We start from the raw sequence: 18,085 nt of genomic DNA, 5'->3' as shown, positions 1-18,085 counted from the left end.
GCCATGTGTTATGGTAATAATCATCTTCACAGACTGGAATCTAATTGTGGTCAGTGATGTTTAAAGACCAAGTGACAGTGCTCCATTAGCACATAACAGAGAAACCATGAAGAAATGACTGCTAGCAGAAAAGCAGTGGTTACTATATACTGGAGGGCATGTCACGCTCACCTCAAAGTAAAGAATGTGTAGCGATGGCTCGGCTGTATCTGGGGGGGTTCGAGCTCTCCGGGATTAACAGTTATATGTGGTGGGATACATCGAAGTTCTGGGGGTGGGCAGGGGAGGGATGGGGGATGAGAAAGGAGCATATAAGAAAAGAAAAAAAGGGAGGAGAGTATGTGTGATTACTGTATAAGATGTGGATATGTAAAGGCACACAGCCACTAGACGATTAAATTGAACGATAATGATATCGTTCAATAATAGTTTACAGATTATTTTTTTTTTAAACAATGTCAAACTATTTTGAAACGACCAGCGATGCTCACTACCCGCTGGTTATTTCGACTTTTATCATACAAATATGTTGTACAACCTGATAACATCAGGTTCAACATGTTTGCAGATGATTGATGAGCCTACACTGAACGACTGCTCATTCAGTGTAGGCACATCACAGACTGACAAACGACTGCACGATTACAATGTTGTAATTGTGCAGTCGTTTTGAGGTCTTTCAGTGGATGTGTGCCTTAAGGGTCGTGAGGTTATATTGGATTTTTTTCATTTATTAATATCTGAGATAGAGGAGTCTATGCTCTCTGTGACTTCCCTTATTGTATACCTTCCAATGTGGTATACACTCACTATAATGGAGAACCCTGCTCCTTTAGGAACATCTAAAATACCTTATCCTGGAGTAAATGGTTAAAATGTCAGTCTTCCTTAATCTGGGATAGTGTGTACCCCTATGAAAGTCACAAATAAAGTAGTGCAAAGTTACAACCTGTGGTTAGTGTAACATACTGGCGGCATCCCACCAGTGTTGACCACTTACCAGTTCCTCTGGAGTGCGCGTCTCTTCCCTTGACTGTAGAGGAATGTGGGTGCTGTAATGTGGTTAGGGTGTTATGGTCTGGTGGGGTCATACTGTGTCGCCTACCTCTCCTGTTCCCTTACTCCTCCTTGTGCCCCTTGTCAGTGGCCGGTGGTGTTTGTGTGGACGCTGCAGGGTGTGTTTCCTATGGCTGGGACTTCCAGGTTCCCAGTGACATGATCTGCTGAAGTCTCCTGATTGTGTGGAATTTTTTCTACTCTCCAGCCATAGGCAGTATAAGGGTGGCTGGCTTGTGAGCGCAGTATCAGAGTGCTAGTCTTTGTTCTGTATATGTACCCAAAGCACATTGGCAGAGGTGCCTTTATCAAGATTACCTAGGAGTTGGTGGTTAGGATTTATATAGTTCTGGGTCATGTCCAATTGGTTGAGGGGATGGGAATTACGTCCCTTCTTTCCCTCTATTGGTGGCTTGGTAACTCTAATCTGCCATTCACAGTGGAGTCTGAAGGTACCCCCTTTTGTCCACCTGCCCATAACTCTTCACTGTTAGCAGCAGCAGCTGCCCCAGCACCGAACAGCCATACATTAGCCCGCAGCACACCCACCTGCCACCACAACAAACCAACACCCACATGCTAATTAAATTTACTTGAACAATTCTCCAGGTCAGGGAGTGCAGCCAGCATTCTCCCACCACCGTCTGTCCCTGTAGTGCCGGGTTCCGCAGCAGTATTCAGGAAAGGTGCTAAAGGACTGGTTCCACCTCCACGTTTTACAGTCCTCCCTGACTGGGCCAGTGAGACATCAACCATTTAATCAGGAGGGGATTAGCCACAGTGGAGCACATCACCGGGGACCCACCCATTGTGTGTCCCTGGTCCTCATTTTCGGGTAGAATATGCACTATAGTGCGTATTTGCAATCACTGTATATTGACTATATATTAGTCTTACTATCATAACTAGGTATTATTGATTAGTGGCCTAAAGGATACATGTAAAGGAGCAGACTAGATGGGCTAAGTGGTTCTTATCTGCCATCAAATTCTAGGTTTCTAAGATATAGCTCCTGAATATCTGTGAAAACTGAACACTTGTAGGTTTATATGCATGTGTATTTAACCTTATCTGCTAACAGAGTGATGTCCTAAATTTGGCATTTGTTTACAGGCCTGACGTTACATTAAAAACTGTTTAGCCCTTTGGGGGCCAGTATTTTTAGGGTATAGATCAATTTGAGTTTTTCATTGTTTATTTTCTTTAAATAATCCCCTCCTCTCCAGTTGTGGGGGACTTTATGGTAGCAAAGGTCATTGTGGATGGGTCCTGTCGGTGTACTTCTTAATAATGTTGGGAAAGACTGTTTCATAATGTGTTCTGTGATCCTGATTTTCAGTGGCCTGATGGTCCTACCTACATATTGTATGCCACAGGGGCATGAGATGACTTAAATTACACCTTTTGTGTGACATGTTAAGTTCCTATTTAATTACGTGCTTTTCAGTTTCCGTCCTTGGTGTTGATGGTCTTTTAATTTGGTATAGTTATATCTTATTCTGGTAAATTAGCTTAGAGGTATTCGTCTCAGCTAGTTGGGATGGTGACTGAGAGAATGTAACTATTTTAGGTCTACAGCCGTGGCCAAAAGTTTTGAGAATGACAAGAATTGGTTTTCACAAAGTTTGCTGCTTCAGTGTTTTTTTAGACCTTTTTGTCAGATGTTACTAGGTATTTTGAAGTAAAATGACAAGTAATTCATAAGTGTCAAAGGCTTTTATTGACCATTACATTAAGTTTATGCAAAGAGTCAATATTTTGTTGACCCTTCTTTTTCAAGACCTCTGCAATTCGCCCTGGCAATGCTGTCAATCAACTTCTGGGCCATATACTGACTGATGGCAGCCCATTCTTGCCTAAAGAATGCTTGGAGTTTGTCAGAATTTGTGGATTTATGTTTGTCCACCCTCCTCTTCAGGATTGACCACAAGTTCTCAATAGGATTAAGGTCTGGGGAGTTTACTGGCCATGTACCCAAAACTTTGATGTTTTGTTCCTCGAGCCACTTGGAGCACCTTGCCATAAGGCAAAAGTGATAACGATCATGCTGGAAAAGGCATTGTTCACCACCAAACTGTTCTTGGATGGTTGGGAGAAGTTGCTCTTGGAGGATGTTTTGGTACCATTTTTTATCATGGCTGTGTTCTTAGGCAAAAGTGTGAGTGAGCCCACTCCCTTGGCTGAGCAGCAACCCCACACATGAATGGTATCAGGATACTTTACTGTTGGTATGACATAGGACTGATGGTAGTGCTCACCTTCCCTTCTCCGGACTAGTGTTTTTCCAGATGCCCCAATCTGAAAGGGTATTCATCAGAGAAAATAACTTTACCCCAGTCCTCAGCAGTCCAATCTCTGTACCTTTTGCAGAATATCAGTCTGTCCCTGATGTTTTTCCTGGAGAGAAGTGGCTTCTTTGCTGCCCTTCTTGACACCAGGCCATCCTCCAAAAGTCTTCACCTCACTGTGTGTGAAGATGCACTCACACCTGCCTGTTGCCATTCCTGAGCAAGCTCTGCACTGGCAGTGCCCCGATCCCACAGCTGAATCAACTGTAGAAGACGGTCCTGGCACTTGATGGATGTTCTTGGGCACCCTAAAGCCTTCTTCACAACTATTGAACCTCTCTCCTTGAAGTTCTTGATAAATGGTTGCTTTAGGTGCAATATTACTAGCAGCAATATCCTTTCCTGTGAAGCCCTTTTTGTGTAAAGCAATGATGTTTGCACGTGTTTCCTTGCAGGTAACCATGGTTACCAGAGGAAGAACAATTATTTCAAGCACCAGCCTTGTCCCAGTCGACACACACACTTGTTCTAACGAGAGAATCACTGACATATCAGCTGGTCCTTTTCTGGCAGGGCTGAAATGCAGTGGAAATGTTTTTTCTTGGGATTAAGTTCATTGTCATGGCAAAGAGGGACTTTGCAATTTCTGATCACTCGTCATGACATTCTGCAGTATATGCAAATTGCCATCATACAAACTGAAGCAGCAGACTGTGAAAACCCGTACTAGCCATTCTCAACTTTTGGCCATGGCTGTATATGTGAAGGTCTAAAAATTCAACTCTTGGCTGTACTTTGAGTTTTAGATTTTGGTTATTGGCGATTATATGCAAAATAAATCCCATAATGTGTTTGGTTCCCCTCCAATTGAATTTGTCATCAATATACCTCTCTGCCAAAGGAAAGGTTTGCTCCACACTTATGCCCCTGCCAGATGTCATCCTCCCACTTACACATGAACAGGTTCGCATAGCTCAGAGCCAACCTGGTCCCCAAAGCTGTGCCTTTTTGTTGTAGATAGTTACACCTGATTTGACAATTACTATGTTCTAGTATAAAGCTGATTGTGTTGATGATGAATGACATCTGTGTTGGTTACAATGTCTCATCCTTCTTAAAGAAGTACACTTTCTATCCCTTGTGCGTGTTTAATGACTACGTACAGTGGTGATATCACTGGTCACCAGCCACATCTCTCTGTCTTACTCTACGCCTTGTGATGTCTCTAATGCACAGGTTCTCAAACTCGCTCCTCAGGACCCCAAACAGTGCATGTTTTCCAGGTCTCCTCACAGAATCACAAGTGAGATAATCAGCTCCACCTGTGGATCTTTTAAAATGTCAGTGAGTAATGAGTACACCTGTGCTCCTGCTGGGTAACCTGGAAAACGTGACCTGTGTGGGGTCCCGAGGACCGAGTTTGAGAACCTCTGCTCTAATGTATGAGTTTTGTGAGCGAACATTTTTCTGAAGAAAGTAATCAATATATCTTGAAAAATTGGAGATTAATGAGTTAATCCCTGAAATTAGGTTTTCACTGAATTGTGTACCTTGCAGAGGTAGTTAAAAATGGCTTATGACAGGATTTGGGTGGTTAAGACAGAGGTTCCCAAACGCAGTCCTGAAGGCTCCCCAACAGTTCATGTTTTAAAGCACAGATGACCCAATTAGTACCTCAGTCAATTTGATTTAAGCACTTGTGCTCGACCATGGATATTTCTAAAACCTGAACTGTTGGGACCCTCTAAGTTAAGGTGTTCATATTCCTTTGTTTAGGATCACTAATGAGGCCCTTTTTCAAAAATGTCTAACTCTTCTTTAGATATCTTCTATAGTGTGTGGTGGGGTCTCCAAGTACCTTTTGTATGTTTGTCTCCCAATATGTGATTTTTAGAGGGGTACACACTATCCCAGATTAAAGAATTTTAACAATATTTTACTTCCAGAATAAAGGGGAGTATAAACTCCAGGATTAAGTATTTTATGCTAGTTCAGGCCTGGCCAACCTGTGGCTCGCCAGCTGTTGTGAAACTAAACATCCCTGCAACAGTTAGCATTTTCTAATAGCAAAACTCTGGCAGGGCATGATGGAACTTGTAGTTTTACAACAACTTGAGAGCCACAGGTTGTCCAGGCCGGTGCTAGGTGTTCCTAAAATAACCTGGAACCCTACTACCCACAGAAGGGTCCTCCATTATAGTGGGAGGATACTACATTGAGACTTACCTAACAGAGCATTGTGACTCTCCTATATATGATAAAATCCAAAATAGCCTCATGACCCTTACTCTACATATCCACAGCTTATACAGTCATCACATACACACCTCTTTTTCCAGCCCCCCATATAAGTGCAAAAGCAGGACCTGATCTATTTTACATTAAATATATATATATATACACTGTTACAATAACATCCTAGCATAGCACTGAAAAACAGTTATGTACATACAGCCACCCCAAGACCATTTTATAAAATTATACTCGACAAAGTCCGCAAGAGCAACATTTTTATTTGCTGATATATATATATAATGTCTATAAAAAAAAAAAAAGAAAATGGAAAAGTGTTTCAAAGAAAGTGCAGAACCAAAAGTAGATCACGTGCGGGCGTTGCGTTCTGTTTCGGCAAGGCATTCTCTCACCAGAGCTCTAGCGTGAATTATACCTGCAACAATGAAAGGGAAAAGGCAGATCAGTTATCGCTATACACCTCTTGTCTCGTGGTTACATCATGATCCAGCAGCAAAAAAAATCACCTTTCTGCAAGAACAGTAGGCAGCCTTTGCCCTCACCTCTTTTTAATCTTTCCATTGCACTTTTGCTCCCTGCATAAGTGGGTCTGATCTCTCTCCCCATCTCTTCAATGACAGACAACAGGTCGCTGTACGTCCCCTGGGATACTGCCTGTGACACAGCTGGCTTCACTCCCTGTTTAAATAAGTGAAATGTTACATTTTTCCCAGTCTGACCAGTTCCATCAAGAGATCACCACAGTATTTTGTATTTGTATATTTATAGCATTGCATGCATATCTGTATCTAAATAAACATGAAAACAATTATCTGGCTGCAGTTACTTTAACACACTAAGCTGATCACACATCCTGTGGATTCATAAAGTGAATAAAATGCATTCACACATTTTTGCATTAGTTTGTCTGCACTAAAAGATAACAAGCTTGGCACCTGATTGTGTGTTTGGAAACAGTTTTCTACCATAGGGAATAAGTGGTTTTTTTTGTAAGATACATGTCAGATGTGGTCGACCAAGACTATTTTTCATGCCCGACCATCACTGATCGGTCATGGCCCTACACTACGCAACGGTCTGCCAGATCCAAGAGAATCAGCATATTTGGCCGATAAGTGCATAGTGGAGTGTTTCCCAAACTCCGCCATTACAGTCCAGGTTTTAAGGATATCCATGCTTGAGCACAGGTAATTTAATTAGTACCTCAGTCAATTTGATTTATTTTAAACATCTGGACTCAAGCATGGATATCCTTAAAACATGGATTGTAATGGCAATGTTTGAGAAACTGGCATTAGTGTATGCCTGTCTTTTAATATGCAAGATGAGGAGTTTCTATTCAGCAAAATACTGGATTCTTTAAACCTGCGCTGTCCAAATATCCATTGACAGGGCCTCATGTTATAGAGTTTACGTTTCAGCAAAAAACTGGATGACCATAAGATTGAGACAAAACTGCATCCAATACCCTCATTACGCAGCTGTAGAATGCTTTGCTCTAGGTGGAAAACAGCAGCATTCAACACTGGTTCTTCAATGGGGTTATATCAGTCTGTTGACTATAGTTGCATTAAAACTAGGTCACAGTATATGAAAACCAAGTTTCTACTTCAGGGTCCATAGGGGGTCCACAGGGTTGACCTTGGGGTATAGGTTGGGAACCAAATCCGGGCACCACGCAGTTAAAGCTTTTAGCTCCCAGGATGCACTGGGTCCACTCTCCCTATAACCCCACCCCCAAGCCAGAGGCACCTCAGTTTAAGTTGGTGCCCGGCCGGAGTCGGGTCACCGTTAGCGCAGGGGGAGCTGATTAGCAGCCCCTAAGCTTATTTTATTTTTTTAGGGACAAAGTTTTTTCATAGACTTTGGACTCTTCAGAGCGGCAGCGTCGGACTGTCCATAGGACGTCTAAGCTGCCGCTCCGTCACCCCGCTGGCGCTGAGACGCCAGTACAGATCTGGGGATCTCAGCGGGACCCCAGAGTCTGTACTAGCCGGACTCTGCGGGCGCCCAGGACTGCTGCCGGATCCACGGGGAGCAGGTAAGGTCGCGGATCACCGCTTGCGGTGATCCGCGCATTTCAAATGCAGTCCTGTGCCTCCGGTCTCAGGGGACAGACCGGAGGCGCCGGCAGTGGCGGCGGGCCCCCCATACCCCGTGTGTCCACTAGACCACCAGGGACTTAACGATCGGTGCAGGGAGCCGGCGTCCCGGGGGTTAATAGCCGGCCAGGGGAGGCAGCCTTCCCTGTTACAGCGGCTCCTCCCCTCAGCTCAGCGCGCCTTTCAGTATCCATAGTCTGGCGTCGCTGAGCTGCTTCCTCCGCGGGCCACGCTTCCTCTGAGGTCTCCAGCGGCCATTTTATCTGTGGTGCAGCAGAAATCTCTGGAGATGGCAGTGAGTCCAGTCCCCCTGCGTACCTCACCATCAGGTCAGTGTACACAGCGCTGTAGCCTTCCCAGACACTGAATCTGGGCAGTTGAATGCAGTGTAATAGTGCAGTATATTATATGACATGTTTATGTATATATGTATATATCTGCATTGTATGTGACTTATGCTAGTGCTGACTGTACTTTATTCTCTCACCTGTCAGTGTATATCTATCCCTTTTCTTTATCTGCCCTAATACAGCTGTACTTAGGGTGGTTCTGAGACCTCACATTTATATACTTGTTAATATTTGTGTGGTTTGTCACATACTGTTGCGTGCTGCACGTTGCCATATTTTAGATGGAACTGTGTGTTGCATACGCTGAAAATGGGTCCCTGCAGCTATTTTTGGCATCAGTCAGGACCAGTATAGTGCTGCTTAATATTTCCGCCAAGATGGGTCAGATATGTCTGACCAGGAGATAGAGCGTTATACTGCACCCATTTTTACTATCCTGCAAGTCATGTGCTGCAGGTGTTAGTGCGGAGGATTTGACTCATAAAGGGTTCTGTATGTGGCGTCATCTGGTGCCGGCCTCTTTCACGACCCCCTTGGGCGGTTTGTTTTCTCGGGATCCTCTCAATTGCGGATCGCCGGGCGGGCCCCATTGTTGTACCTCACTTGGGGTTACTTCACCATACTGCCCTTTTCATCTCAGGGTATCTCGCAGCTTCTTGCACTCTTCCCCTGTGACACAGACTACCGCTCCCTGCAGGGGTTTTTTGCAGTATATGAATTCCCCCTGGTGCCACAATAGTCTGTCATTCCCCTTGCAGGGATTACCACAACAGCCACCCTGGGTGGATGTCGTTTTCTACGAAACGCTAATTGGCGTGGTTGACGCCCTGTGGTTACTTCCCAGTTGGCTCTGCCGTGAACTGGGTACTGTTCGGGGCTCTTTCCCTCTTACACGGGGGGAAGCCTATTTCAGGTATTATTATCCCTGCTTTAGGGCTGGTAGCAGGTCCATTCTGGTTAGAGTGAATGTTGACCTGCACCTGTATCATACACCCTCAGTATTGCGTGCCTTCGGGTTACCTGTTGCTGACTAGCGGGTGGATCGCATAGCGGGACTCTGGCTGTTGCCAGATAGGAGGTGTTACAACAGTGTTTGGCCTCCTGTCCCAAATTCCCTGAGGGCATCACGAGCCCCTCCTGGGGGGGATGGGCGTGTTACTCGTCTGATTACAGACGTTACTACGCCTCCCATTCCTGCGTGGTCGGATTCTTCGGATCCGTAGGTGGTAACTCTGCCTGAAATCAGTATACTTGCTTTCGGGAGTTGTTACCCATCCTACCATGGCTATAGCATGGTTGGTTAATACTATTGCATATTGGGTTGATGCATTTGTAACGTTTTTTCCCCTCCAACACGTCGGGGGTTCAAATGTATTTGGTCGCTCATGTAATATATGCAGTTGTCATAGGTGGACATGCCTATATTGGATACCAGTCTCCTAACTTTCAGAGTTCCGGCTGCGACTGTATCCTCCGTAATACCCTATGGCTGCGCTCTGAGAATGCAGAGGTGCAGATACCATCTTTAGGGTTGATATTGTTTGGTCCTGACCTTGACAAGATTGTAGTAACATTGGCAGTATTACTAACGACAAGTTTACCGCTTTCAGCTATGCACACTACAAGGCCTCAGACTAAGTCTGTTAAGTCTTTTTTGTCCTCTCGGTCAGCCTAAAGGTCTGTTTCTTCGTAGACTGTCGGCATCTACAAGGGCCGACATATCCAGTACCGAGCAGGCCTGGACTGCCAGCCGATCCTGCTTCTGAACCTACGGATATCTCTTCAGTCTGACGGGACAGGCCTACAACTGGGAGATACCGATTTTCTCAGTTCGCCCGGTATTAGTGTCAAGTTGCCGCGGCTACGTGGGTAGGAGGGTACGCCCTCTTTACAAGGGCCTTACAGATCCAGAAAGCTATGCAGTTGTTGCGATAAGCGGAGCTAATTGGGCCATCCCCACTATCTCAGTGAGGGACTGGTTGTTCTGTTTTCTTTCTGGTGCGGTGGCTGAATGGTCCTCTTTGGCCTGTTCTCTGTCTCAATTCCCTGAACCAGTTCCTAAAGCTACCTGGGCTCAGGAGGAAATCCCTATGCTCCATCATACGATGTTTGGAACCTGGGGACTTTAGGGTATCACTGGATATACAGGACGCGTGCCTACGGGTACTTACAGAGACCTTTCCTCAGCATGGGCTGAGGTTTGCTGTATCACAGCAACACTTACAATTTTTCGGGCTCTGCCTGTTGGGACTGTCCTCAGCCCCACAGGGGTTTACCAGCGTTTTGGATTTTCTGACAGTTCTTCTGTTCAGTATATCCCAATGCTCCTGTACCTGGACGGCCTCCTGCTCTTAGCGGGATCACCGGGGTACTTTACGGCCAGGTCAGGATGACTGTGGCTTCTTCAGGGTGCAGACGTTTAATCAACGGGGAAAAAGTCCTCCCTGCATCCCTCTCTGGGTATTCTTCATCTAGGATCCCTGCTGGGTTCTCAGAATCTGAGAATTCTTCTGGCGTAAGACGGAATCTCCTCTCTTCCATTAGGAGTACATGGTTGTCTGCGCAGTCGACAGATGTCTTTACACTCTGGGATGCATGGTGGAATGGGCTCAGTTCCATTCCAGGCCTTTCCATAATTGGCTCATCTCCAGATGGAATGAGTTTTTTCTGTCGGATAACTGTTCAAACGATGATGCTCTCTCCGGAGGCAAGTCGGTCCCTGTCCGGGTGGCTATGGCCATCTCGTCCAGGGTTTTCTTTGCTAGGGACAGTGTCTGGACCGAATCCTTTTCAGTGCAGTTGGACATCTGTCGATTCCACCCTGTCAATTAACTTACTCTGGCATAACTCTTGTTTCCCGGTGAACCTGAAAAGGTTCAGTCCGACAGGGTCAGGACAGTGGCTTCCTTTTTAGCAACACTGTTCGTTGGGTGGCAATGACAGGTATGTCACATATTCGGACATAGTCCGAGGGTCTCCTCCCGACCATCTCGGCAGCGTTCATTTCAGGAGCTCTCCATTGGGAAGCGGGAGTCCTCAGCCGTCACGACGTGCATCCCGGGGACTAGTCTCTTCCCCAAGAGAGGTTTCATCTCCTGGTGAGCAGGGGGGGCCCCCCTGAGGTGACCCTCATGGCCTTCTGACTTTATCACACTAGGGTGTTACAGTTCAGCTCTGGGGATTCTGAAGCAAACTTCAGCGACTCTTTGTCGGTGAAGTGGTCCTTCCACTTTGTGTACCTGTGTTCTCCGGTCTCCCTTCTTCCTCGAGGTCTTTGGAAGTGTTTTCAATCGAGACGGAGATGCTTTCCTGCTGGTGGCTCCTGCTTGCCCCAGATGTCAGGGGTACTTGGATCTTCGGAGTCTCTACATCGATACTCCATCCCTGATGCTTCACTGCCCGGACCTGTTGTCTCAGGGTCCTTGGTTTTGCCTTGGACCTGGGTCGTTTGTCTTTGACTGTGTCCTTACAGTGGTCTTACGGCTTCCCTGGCTTTGTCATCGTTGGAATGATTAGAGCACATGGATCAGCTTTTGCTGGGACCTACCACAAACTGTGGCAGCCATAAATCTTATGGTATTGTACCTGTCGATACAATCCTCCGGTGTCCAGGATTTCCAGATATTCTGGCATTCCTTCCGGCTGGCTTGGGTTTCACACTTGGCCTGGTCTTCCTGACAGTGCGGATCTCTACACTGTCAGTATGGTTAAGATATGGAATTGCTTCACTCTGGTATCCAGTTCATCCTTTGGAGTGTTTTCTTGATTATGCCTCCATTTGTCCTCCCTAGGGACTCCTTGGGAGTAAGTAGTGGTTCTTCGTTACCTCCGGGGACAGTCAATGGAACCGCTGGTTGTGATAGCCATTACATGGTCTATTGCTTAGGCTCTCTCTTTCTCTCAGGGTGTTTATATCAACCAGGAGAGTGTCTGAATTGGGAGCGTTCTCATGTAGCTCCCTCTTCTGGAGGGCATCATGTCAGGGTGGGAGTTGCTCTCGCCCTGTGTTTCTTCTTAGTGGTTTTCAGGTTCCATATTATTCTGGAACTTATGGTACGGCCATTCTGTCCCCAGTCCTCTCGGCTGGTGTGGCCTCATTGACTGTGGTCTGGCCTCTTTGGATTTATGTGATCCGTTCAGGTTCCTTACGGAAATCGGACTCCTTATTGGTGGTCTGAGATTTCTGGTTTTCACAGGAAAGGATGGCCGGCCTATAACCAAATGTTGACTTGGATGGCCTCGTAGGTCTTCCTCAGGGGCCTACCCATGGGTAGGCCTTCCTGTTGTTGATGCTTGTTTTTTCTCGGGCCATGTGACCCTCGTGTGCGGCTCGCTGTGGCACCTCGGCTGTTTTGCCTTACTAGGTGGCCACGTGGTCTTCTGTCCACACCTTTTTAAGGTTCTAGGCATTGGTTTCCTTTGCCTCTCAGGATGCTTCCTTTTTGGCGACGGATTCTCCTCTCAGCACAGGAGCGTCCCCACCCTTGGTTGAACTGCTTTGGGACATCCCCAAGGTCAACCCTGTGGACCCCCTATGGACCCTGAAGTAGAAAACAAGAGATATGGTAAGAACTTACCTTTGTTATCTCTGTTTCTACGAAGTCCATAGGGTCCACAGGGCGCCCGCCCTGACGCACCTGGCTTCATATGGGCTGTGTGGCTGGTCACCGGTTTTCCGTCTCCCATTTCGGTGAGTATGGTTATTGAGTGTTCCAGTTTTCTCTCTCTTTTTCTCTCCTCCTCCGGCCTTTGGCTACTTACAAACTGAGGTGCCTCTGGCTTGGGGGTGGGGTTATAGGGAGAGTGGACCCAGTGCATCCTGGGAGCTAAAAGCTTTAACTGCGTGGTGCCCGGATTTGGTTCCCAACCTATACCCCAAGGTCAACCCTGTGGACCCTATGGACTTCGTAGAAACAGAGATAACAAAGGTAAGTTCTTACCATATCTCTTGTTATTATTACTATGTTAAAGCACTCCACAATTGAGTAAAACATTTATTTCAATTTTTAAATGTTGGAATTGTACAGTGTATATACGATCATTTGTGTTTAAGATTAGTATTCAGGGGGGTGCAGCCATTTGGGAACTCTGAGCAAAGCTTAATCATTTGGCACTGCTGAATACTTATTTATTGCAGCCAGGGGTGCTCACATCCTTTCTGTGTGTAACCCCAAAAACTTCACTAGAGCTCTGATGAAGTCACTTGATTTAATTAATAAACGACTCCACAGTTGCGGATTTGCAAAAGGCCACAGTCAGATTTTAAGTGCTTTCTGGATATGGGGCCCATCTAGGGTGCAGAGGTGCACACAGAACAAGCCGACTGTCTGGTCATTTTGCCACGATTAATGGAATGTATTCAGTCCTAGGGTGGGATGCATGACACAGCGCATTCGGGATGCATCCTGCCACTCTTTGCATGCTCTCGTTAATTAAGCCAGTATGCATGAAACAATCATAAAGGACAGATCTCTCGGTAAGAGATGTCCTTCGCAAGAGAGGGACTTCCAGGTCTATGACCACGAGTCCCTCTGGCGCACGTGCCGAGAGGGATCAGATTGGATCCCTCTAATCTCTTTGCGATTAGAAGCCCATAGTCTTCTATAGAGAAATGCCGGGATCGGTATGAATGACCGCCGGACAAGAGCCCGGCGGTCGAAATCCCGACTGAGGTGAGCAAACTACCTTACCCTCTTTTAGGGGTGCCTAAACTTAACCCTCTTGGGGAGGGAGCCTATCCCTGACATTCCCCCGGGGGAGCCTAAACCTTACCCCCAGCGGCTATGCGGACCATACTTACCGCGTTCGGTCCTGCACCGTTCTGGATTCCGGCGTCGGTATTTAGACGCCTATCAATAATGCCTAGCCGGCATTCTGCCATTGGGACTGTGACCAGGCCTCCGGTCATGTGACTGCATCCCGTAACGCCATCTGGAGATGGCGTTACCCACCGCATCCAAGCCCCGGAATGCATCACAATTTGATGCTTGGTGCATATGAGAAATTCAGTCCCCCCCCCCAAAAACTGCATTTTTGGGGGTTTGATCGCATTTCTTGCTTTGCCGCATCCCGTCTCTTATATGAAAACATAGGGTCCAAGAACTTTTTCATGACATACTGTATTAACTTTACAAGGAATGTGACATTGCTGTTTCTTTAGGCTCATTTTTTTTTTATGTTACATACATTGAATCATGAAACGGTGTGAAAAAAAAAAAACCCTAACTAGACGTGTATATGGGTACTGCATTATTTTCTCACCGGTATGAAGCCCATAGATGGTGGTCCAAAGTCACTGAAGATGGGTCGGAAAGTGGAGACAGACATTGCTCCTGATGGAGATGAGACCGCAGCTCCAGGCACTGCAAACCACATCAGATGAGGGGATGAGATGCTTATGGCTGCGCACAACTATCAGTCCACAGTATAAACATTGCAAGCCCACAGGGTGTATATATTAGGTGATGCACAAATACAATGAAAATGATGGCATTCAAAGATGTAGATGAAGAAAGATTTGTGACAAAAAAGTAAAGTGTATTACTACAGCAGCAATAATTAGGTAAACAACAGCACATAGTAAAAACAATCCAAAAACCCAAGTACTGTAGTAAAATTCTAGGGCTATTTAGATAATTCCTCCTGTGTAATAACATGTGTAAACTGTATATTTTCGGATAACAAAGTCTGTTTTGAAGCTAGTTTGGCTGCCTACATTTTGCCGTGTTTTCTCATGTTGCAATGGGCAATCATTTCAATGCTGGAAATAGTGTTATATGGCTGCCCACTAGCCATATCTTACCGATTTGTACCCTCAGCACAAATGTGAAGAGTTGAAAACCTAGCAACACTGTGTGCAAAATGCAAAAGTAGAGGCAGACCATATACTGCCATGGCCAAAAGTTTTGAGAATGACACATATTGGTTTTCACAAAGTTTGCTGCGTCAGTGTTTTCAGACCTTTTTGTCAGATGGTATACTGAAGTAACATTATAAAGCATTTCATAAGTGTGAAAGGCTTTTATTGACAACTACATTAAGTTTATGCAGAGAGTCAATATTTGCAGTGCTGACCCTTCTTTTTCAAGACCTCTGTAATTCGCCCTGGCATGCTGTCAATCAACTTCTGGGCCACATACCGACTGATGGCCGCCTATTCTTGCCTAATCAATGCTTGGATTTTGTCAGAATTTGTGGATTTTTGTTTGTCCACCTGCCTCTTGAGGATTGACCACAAGTTCTCAATGGGATTAAGGTCTGGGGAGTTTCCTGGCAATTTACTGTTGGCATGACACAGGACGAAGACTTTTGGAGGATGGCCTGGTGTCAAGGGCAGCAAAGAAGTTACTTCTCTCCAGGAAAAACATCAGGGACAGACTGATATTCTGCAAAGGGTACAGAGATTTGGACTGCTGAGGACTGGGTAAAGTTATTTGCTCTGATGAATCCCATGAGACCATTTATGTGTGGGGGTTGCTTCTCAGCCAAGGGAGTGGGCTCACTCCATGGCCAGGAAACTCCCCAGACCTTAATCCCATTGAGAATTTGTGGTCAATCCTCAAGAGTCGGGTGGACAAACAAAAACCCACAAATTCTGACAAACTCCAAGCGTTGATTAGGCAAGAATAGGCGGCCATCAGTCAGTATGTGGCCCAGAATTTGATTGACAGCATGCCAGGGGCGAATTGCAGAGGTCTTGAAAAAGAAGGGTCAACACTGCAAATATTGACTCTTTGCATAAACTTAATGGAGTTGTCAATAAAAGCCTTTGACACTTATGAAATGCATGTAATTGTACATCAGTATAACATAGTAACATCTGACACAAAAAAAAAAAAAAAGGTCTAAAAACACTGAAGCAGAAAACTTTGTGAAAACCAATACTTGTCATTCTCAAAACTTTTGGCCAGGGCTGTACTGCAAACACTTGTACATATTTACCCCTGGCAACCTGAGGAAAGAGACAAGGCAGCAACGATGCCACACAAAACATTGCTACAGCTTCTTAAAGATTTTTGGTCTAAATAGCTTATATAAGCAGATTGCAATTTCTACCAGCTAATCAATAATCAGAACGATGTTGCTCGTCAGGATCTGCACAATTTCTTACTATCTACTGTTTGTCAGAGCACACTGGGAACCATTTACGAAAACTAGCGCAGAAGAAAATGATGTCCATAGCAACCAAAACCTCATTCTACCAGTGCAGTTTATATAAGGAGAAATCAAACATTTTATCAGTCGCTACGGGTAACATCACCTTTATCTCTTGCATTAGTTTTCATACAGGGTACCTATTGGTAGGTATAACACCCCACCCACCAAATGTTGGTGTCCAGAAAGATATATTATAGCTTCTAGTTTCTTCATTAGTTATAATTGATATTTTGTAGGTCTTATATTCCTTGGTGGCCTCTTTTCCATACATACACGGGATAAATGGCTAACACCGCATAGAAATGAACCAAAGCTTTTAGACAATTTGGGGAGAATTCAATTCAGTGCACTGTTGATAGCGCCAGGAGGGAGCTCCCGAAGCTATTCAATTCAGCGCTGTCTAATCCGACAGAAGTTAAGTCGGAAAATGCCAGTTTTCGCAACTTAACCTGGGTGGTCACAAGAACCAACATTCTCTGACTAAAGTGCCAGCCACGAGGCTGTTAGCGCTGCTCTAAGCCAGAAAACAGCCTCGCGACCGGACCTTTAATCGGATTTCTCCTCGGAGGGTGCAAGAAGAAATCATTTAGTCACCATAACCGCTCGCTAAATTCAATAGATGTAGGAGCTCCCTCCCGGCGCAGTCAACAGCACACTGGATTGAATCCCCCCCCCATTAAGCCATGTTCCATGCACTTTTACTAATACAATATATAAACAAGTGGGCATTATCAGGTAAAAGATAGGTAATGACACAATTTAATTAACAGTGAGGGCTGCTCCATTGGCTATTATGATAGCCTCTATAGGAAGTTACATATCCTAAGTGGAAAAGTCCATAGTAGCCAATCAGCTCATACTATCACTATTAGAAGCTGATTGGTTGCTATGGGCAACTTCTCCACTTGTCCTCTTTAGAAGATTTGATACATCTCCCCCCCATCATCATTTTATAATATAAACACATCAGGTAACTTTTCAGCTACTTGGTGGGTGTTGGTGATGGAAGTAGACTACTATACTATACACACACGTGTGTGTACACAGGCTGCTGGGCGCCAAGCACAGCGACATAGGTCTAGTTACCGGGGGTGACGGGGTTCCCTGGAGCGCTGCTGCTTCCTGACGGTGCCGGGGCAATAGGCTTGTACGACATGCTGCTCGGGGCGGCCAATGAGCTGCGGTCAGTGTGTGGGGTTGCGCCCGTCCCGATTGCTGCTGCGGCCTTTCCCACAATGCCGTGCGCTCGGTCTATGGCCGCTGGCCCTCAGGGCAAACGGTCTCTTGCTCACACTCAAGGCAGGTGACCTCTCTGCCTCGGGGCTGCTGCTGTCGCCGTCCTGTTTCCTTCCCTCCCTTCCGCTCTCCCGTTCCTTTAAACCGGCTCCCCCAGCATCCACCGTTTCCCGGTCCAGATGGTAATAATGGCGCCGGACCGCTCTCAGCCCCCTCACCTCAGTTCACCCGGCTACAGCCTCCTCCAGCGAACCCCACGCAGTGGCAACGTCATCACGCAGCCAGTAAGCCGGCCGGCCCGGAGGCCACGCCCCCCGATACAGATGCACATCGCTGTAGTAGTAGCCACGCCCCCCGAGCTACATAGTAGTATAGTGCTGTAGTGCTGTACTGTAACAAGTGTGGCTGATCCGTGAGGGGAGGGAGAGTGTCTTTTTCCCTTTCATAGTGCACATCTTGTAGCCCTGATGCCAAGTCCTGCCTGGCTAAACCCTTATATTACCTTTTACAATTATCCAACCGGGTCCTAAATATGTAGTAGCACCCACCCTATGTATTAGTCTGTGCCTCACACACCTGCCAGTCACAACAATCAATGTCCAAAGCTGGGTACACACTGATAGATTTATCTGTAGTTCATCGC

General features: G+C 45.9%; 2 protein-coding genes across 4 annotated transcripts in view; one reads left to right on the top strand and one right to left on the bottom strand.

Annotated features, from left to right (window-relative positions):
- Positions 1–6,408, top strand: part of AIP (AHR interacting HSP90 co-chaperone) — a 21,763-nt gene extending 15,355 nt beyond the window's left edge. For both annotated transcript variants that reach the window (XM_088473474.1, XM_088473475.1), the window contains exon 6: positions 1–6,408. This exon is cut by the window's left edge and continues 327 nt beyond it. The gene's annotated coding sequence lies outside the window, so the exon portion shown is untranslated.
- Positions 5,842–17,714, bottom strand: CDK2AP2 (cyclin dependent kinase 2 associated protein 2). 2 transcript variants are annotated; one of them, XM_088473481.1, is made up of 4 exons: positions 17,293–17,714; positions 14,311–14,411; positions 6,104–6,275; positions 5,842–6,012 (listed from the first exon to the last, which is right to left on the bottom strand). In XM_088473481.1, exons 1-4 carry the CDS (start codon positions 17,360–17,362, stop codon positions 5,945–5,947), a joined length of 411 nt encoding a protein of 136 aa, XP_088329607.1. In that variant the 5' UTR covers positions 17,363–17,714; the 3' UTR covers positions 5,842–5,944. The 2 variants fall into 2 exon arrangements, with proteins under 2 accessions (XP_088329607.1, XP_088329608.1); XM_088473482.1 differs by having other exon boundaries at positions 6,140–6,275; positions 17,293–17,712.
- Between the last annotated feature and the right edge of the window lie 371 nt (positions 17,715–18,085).

This window comes from Taudactylus pleione, unplaced genomic scaffold, assembly GCF_031769625.1.
Source record: "Taudactylus pleione unplaced genomic scaffold, aTauple2 ptg000136l, whole genome shotgun sequence".
NCBI lineage: Eukaryota > Metazoa > Chordata > Amphibia > Anura > Myobatrachidae > Taudactylus > Taudactylus pleione.
Note: the sequence above shows the minus strand (reverse complement) of the source record. Positions and strands in the feature narration are given on the sequence as shown.

Excerpts from the sequence above, each read along its gene's own strand:
- CDK2AP2 (XM_088473481.1), bottom strand. The coding sequence starts at position 17,362 with ATGTCGTACAAGCCTATTGCCCCGGCACCGTCAGGAAGCAGCAGCGCT. Across the intron at positions 6,276-14,310 it reads CATCTATGGGCTTCATACCG|GGAGTGAAGCCAGCTGTGTC; the intron begins GTGAGAAAATAA and ends TTATTTAAACAG. Across the intron at positions 6,013-6,103 it reads CCTACTGTTCTTGCAGAAAG|GTATAATTCACGCTAGAGCT; the intron begins GTGATTTTTTTT and ends TCATTGTTGCAG.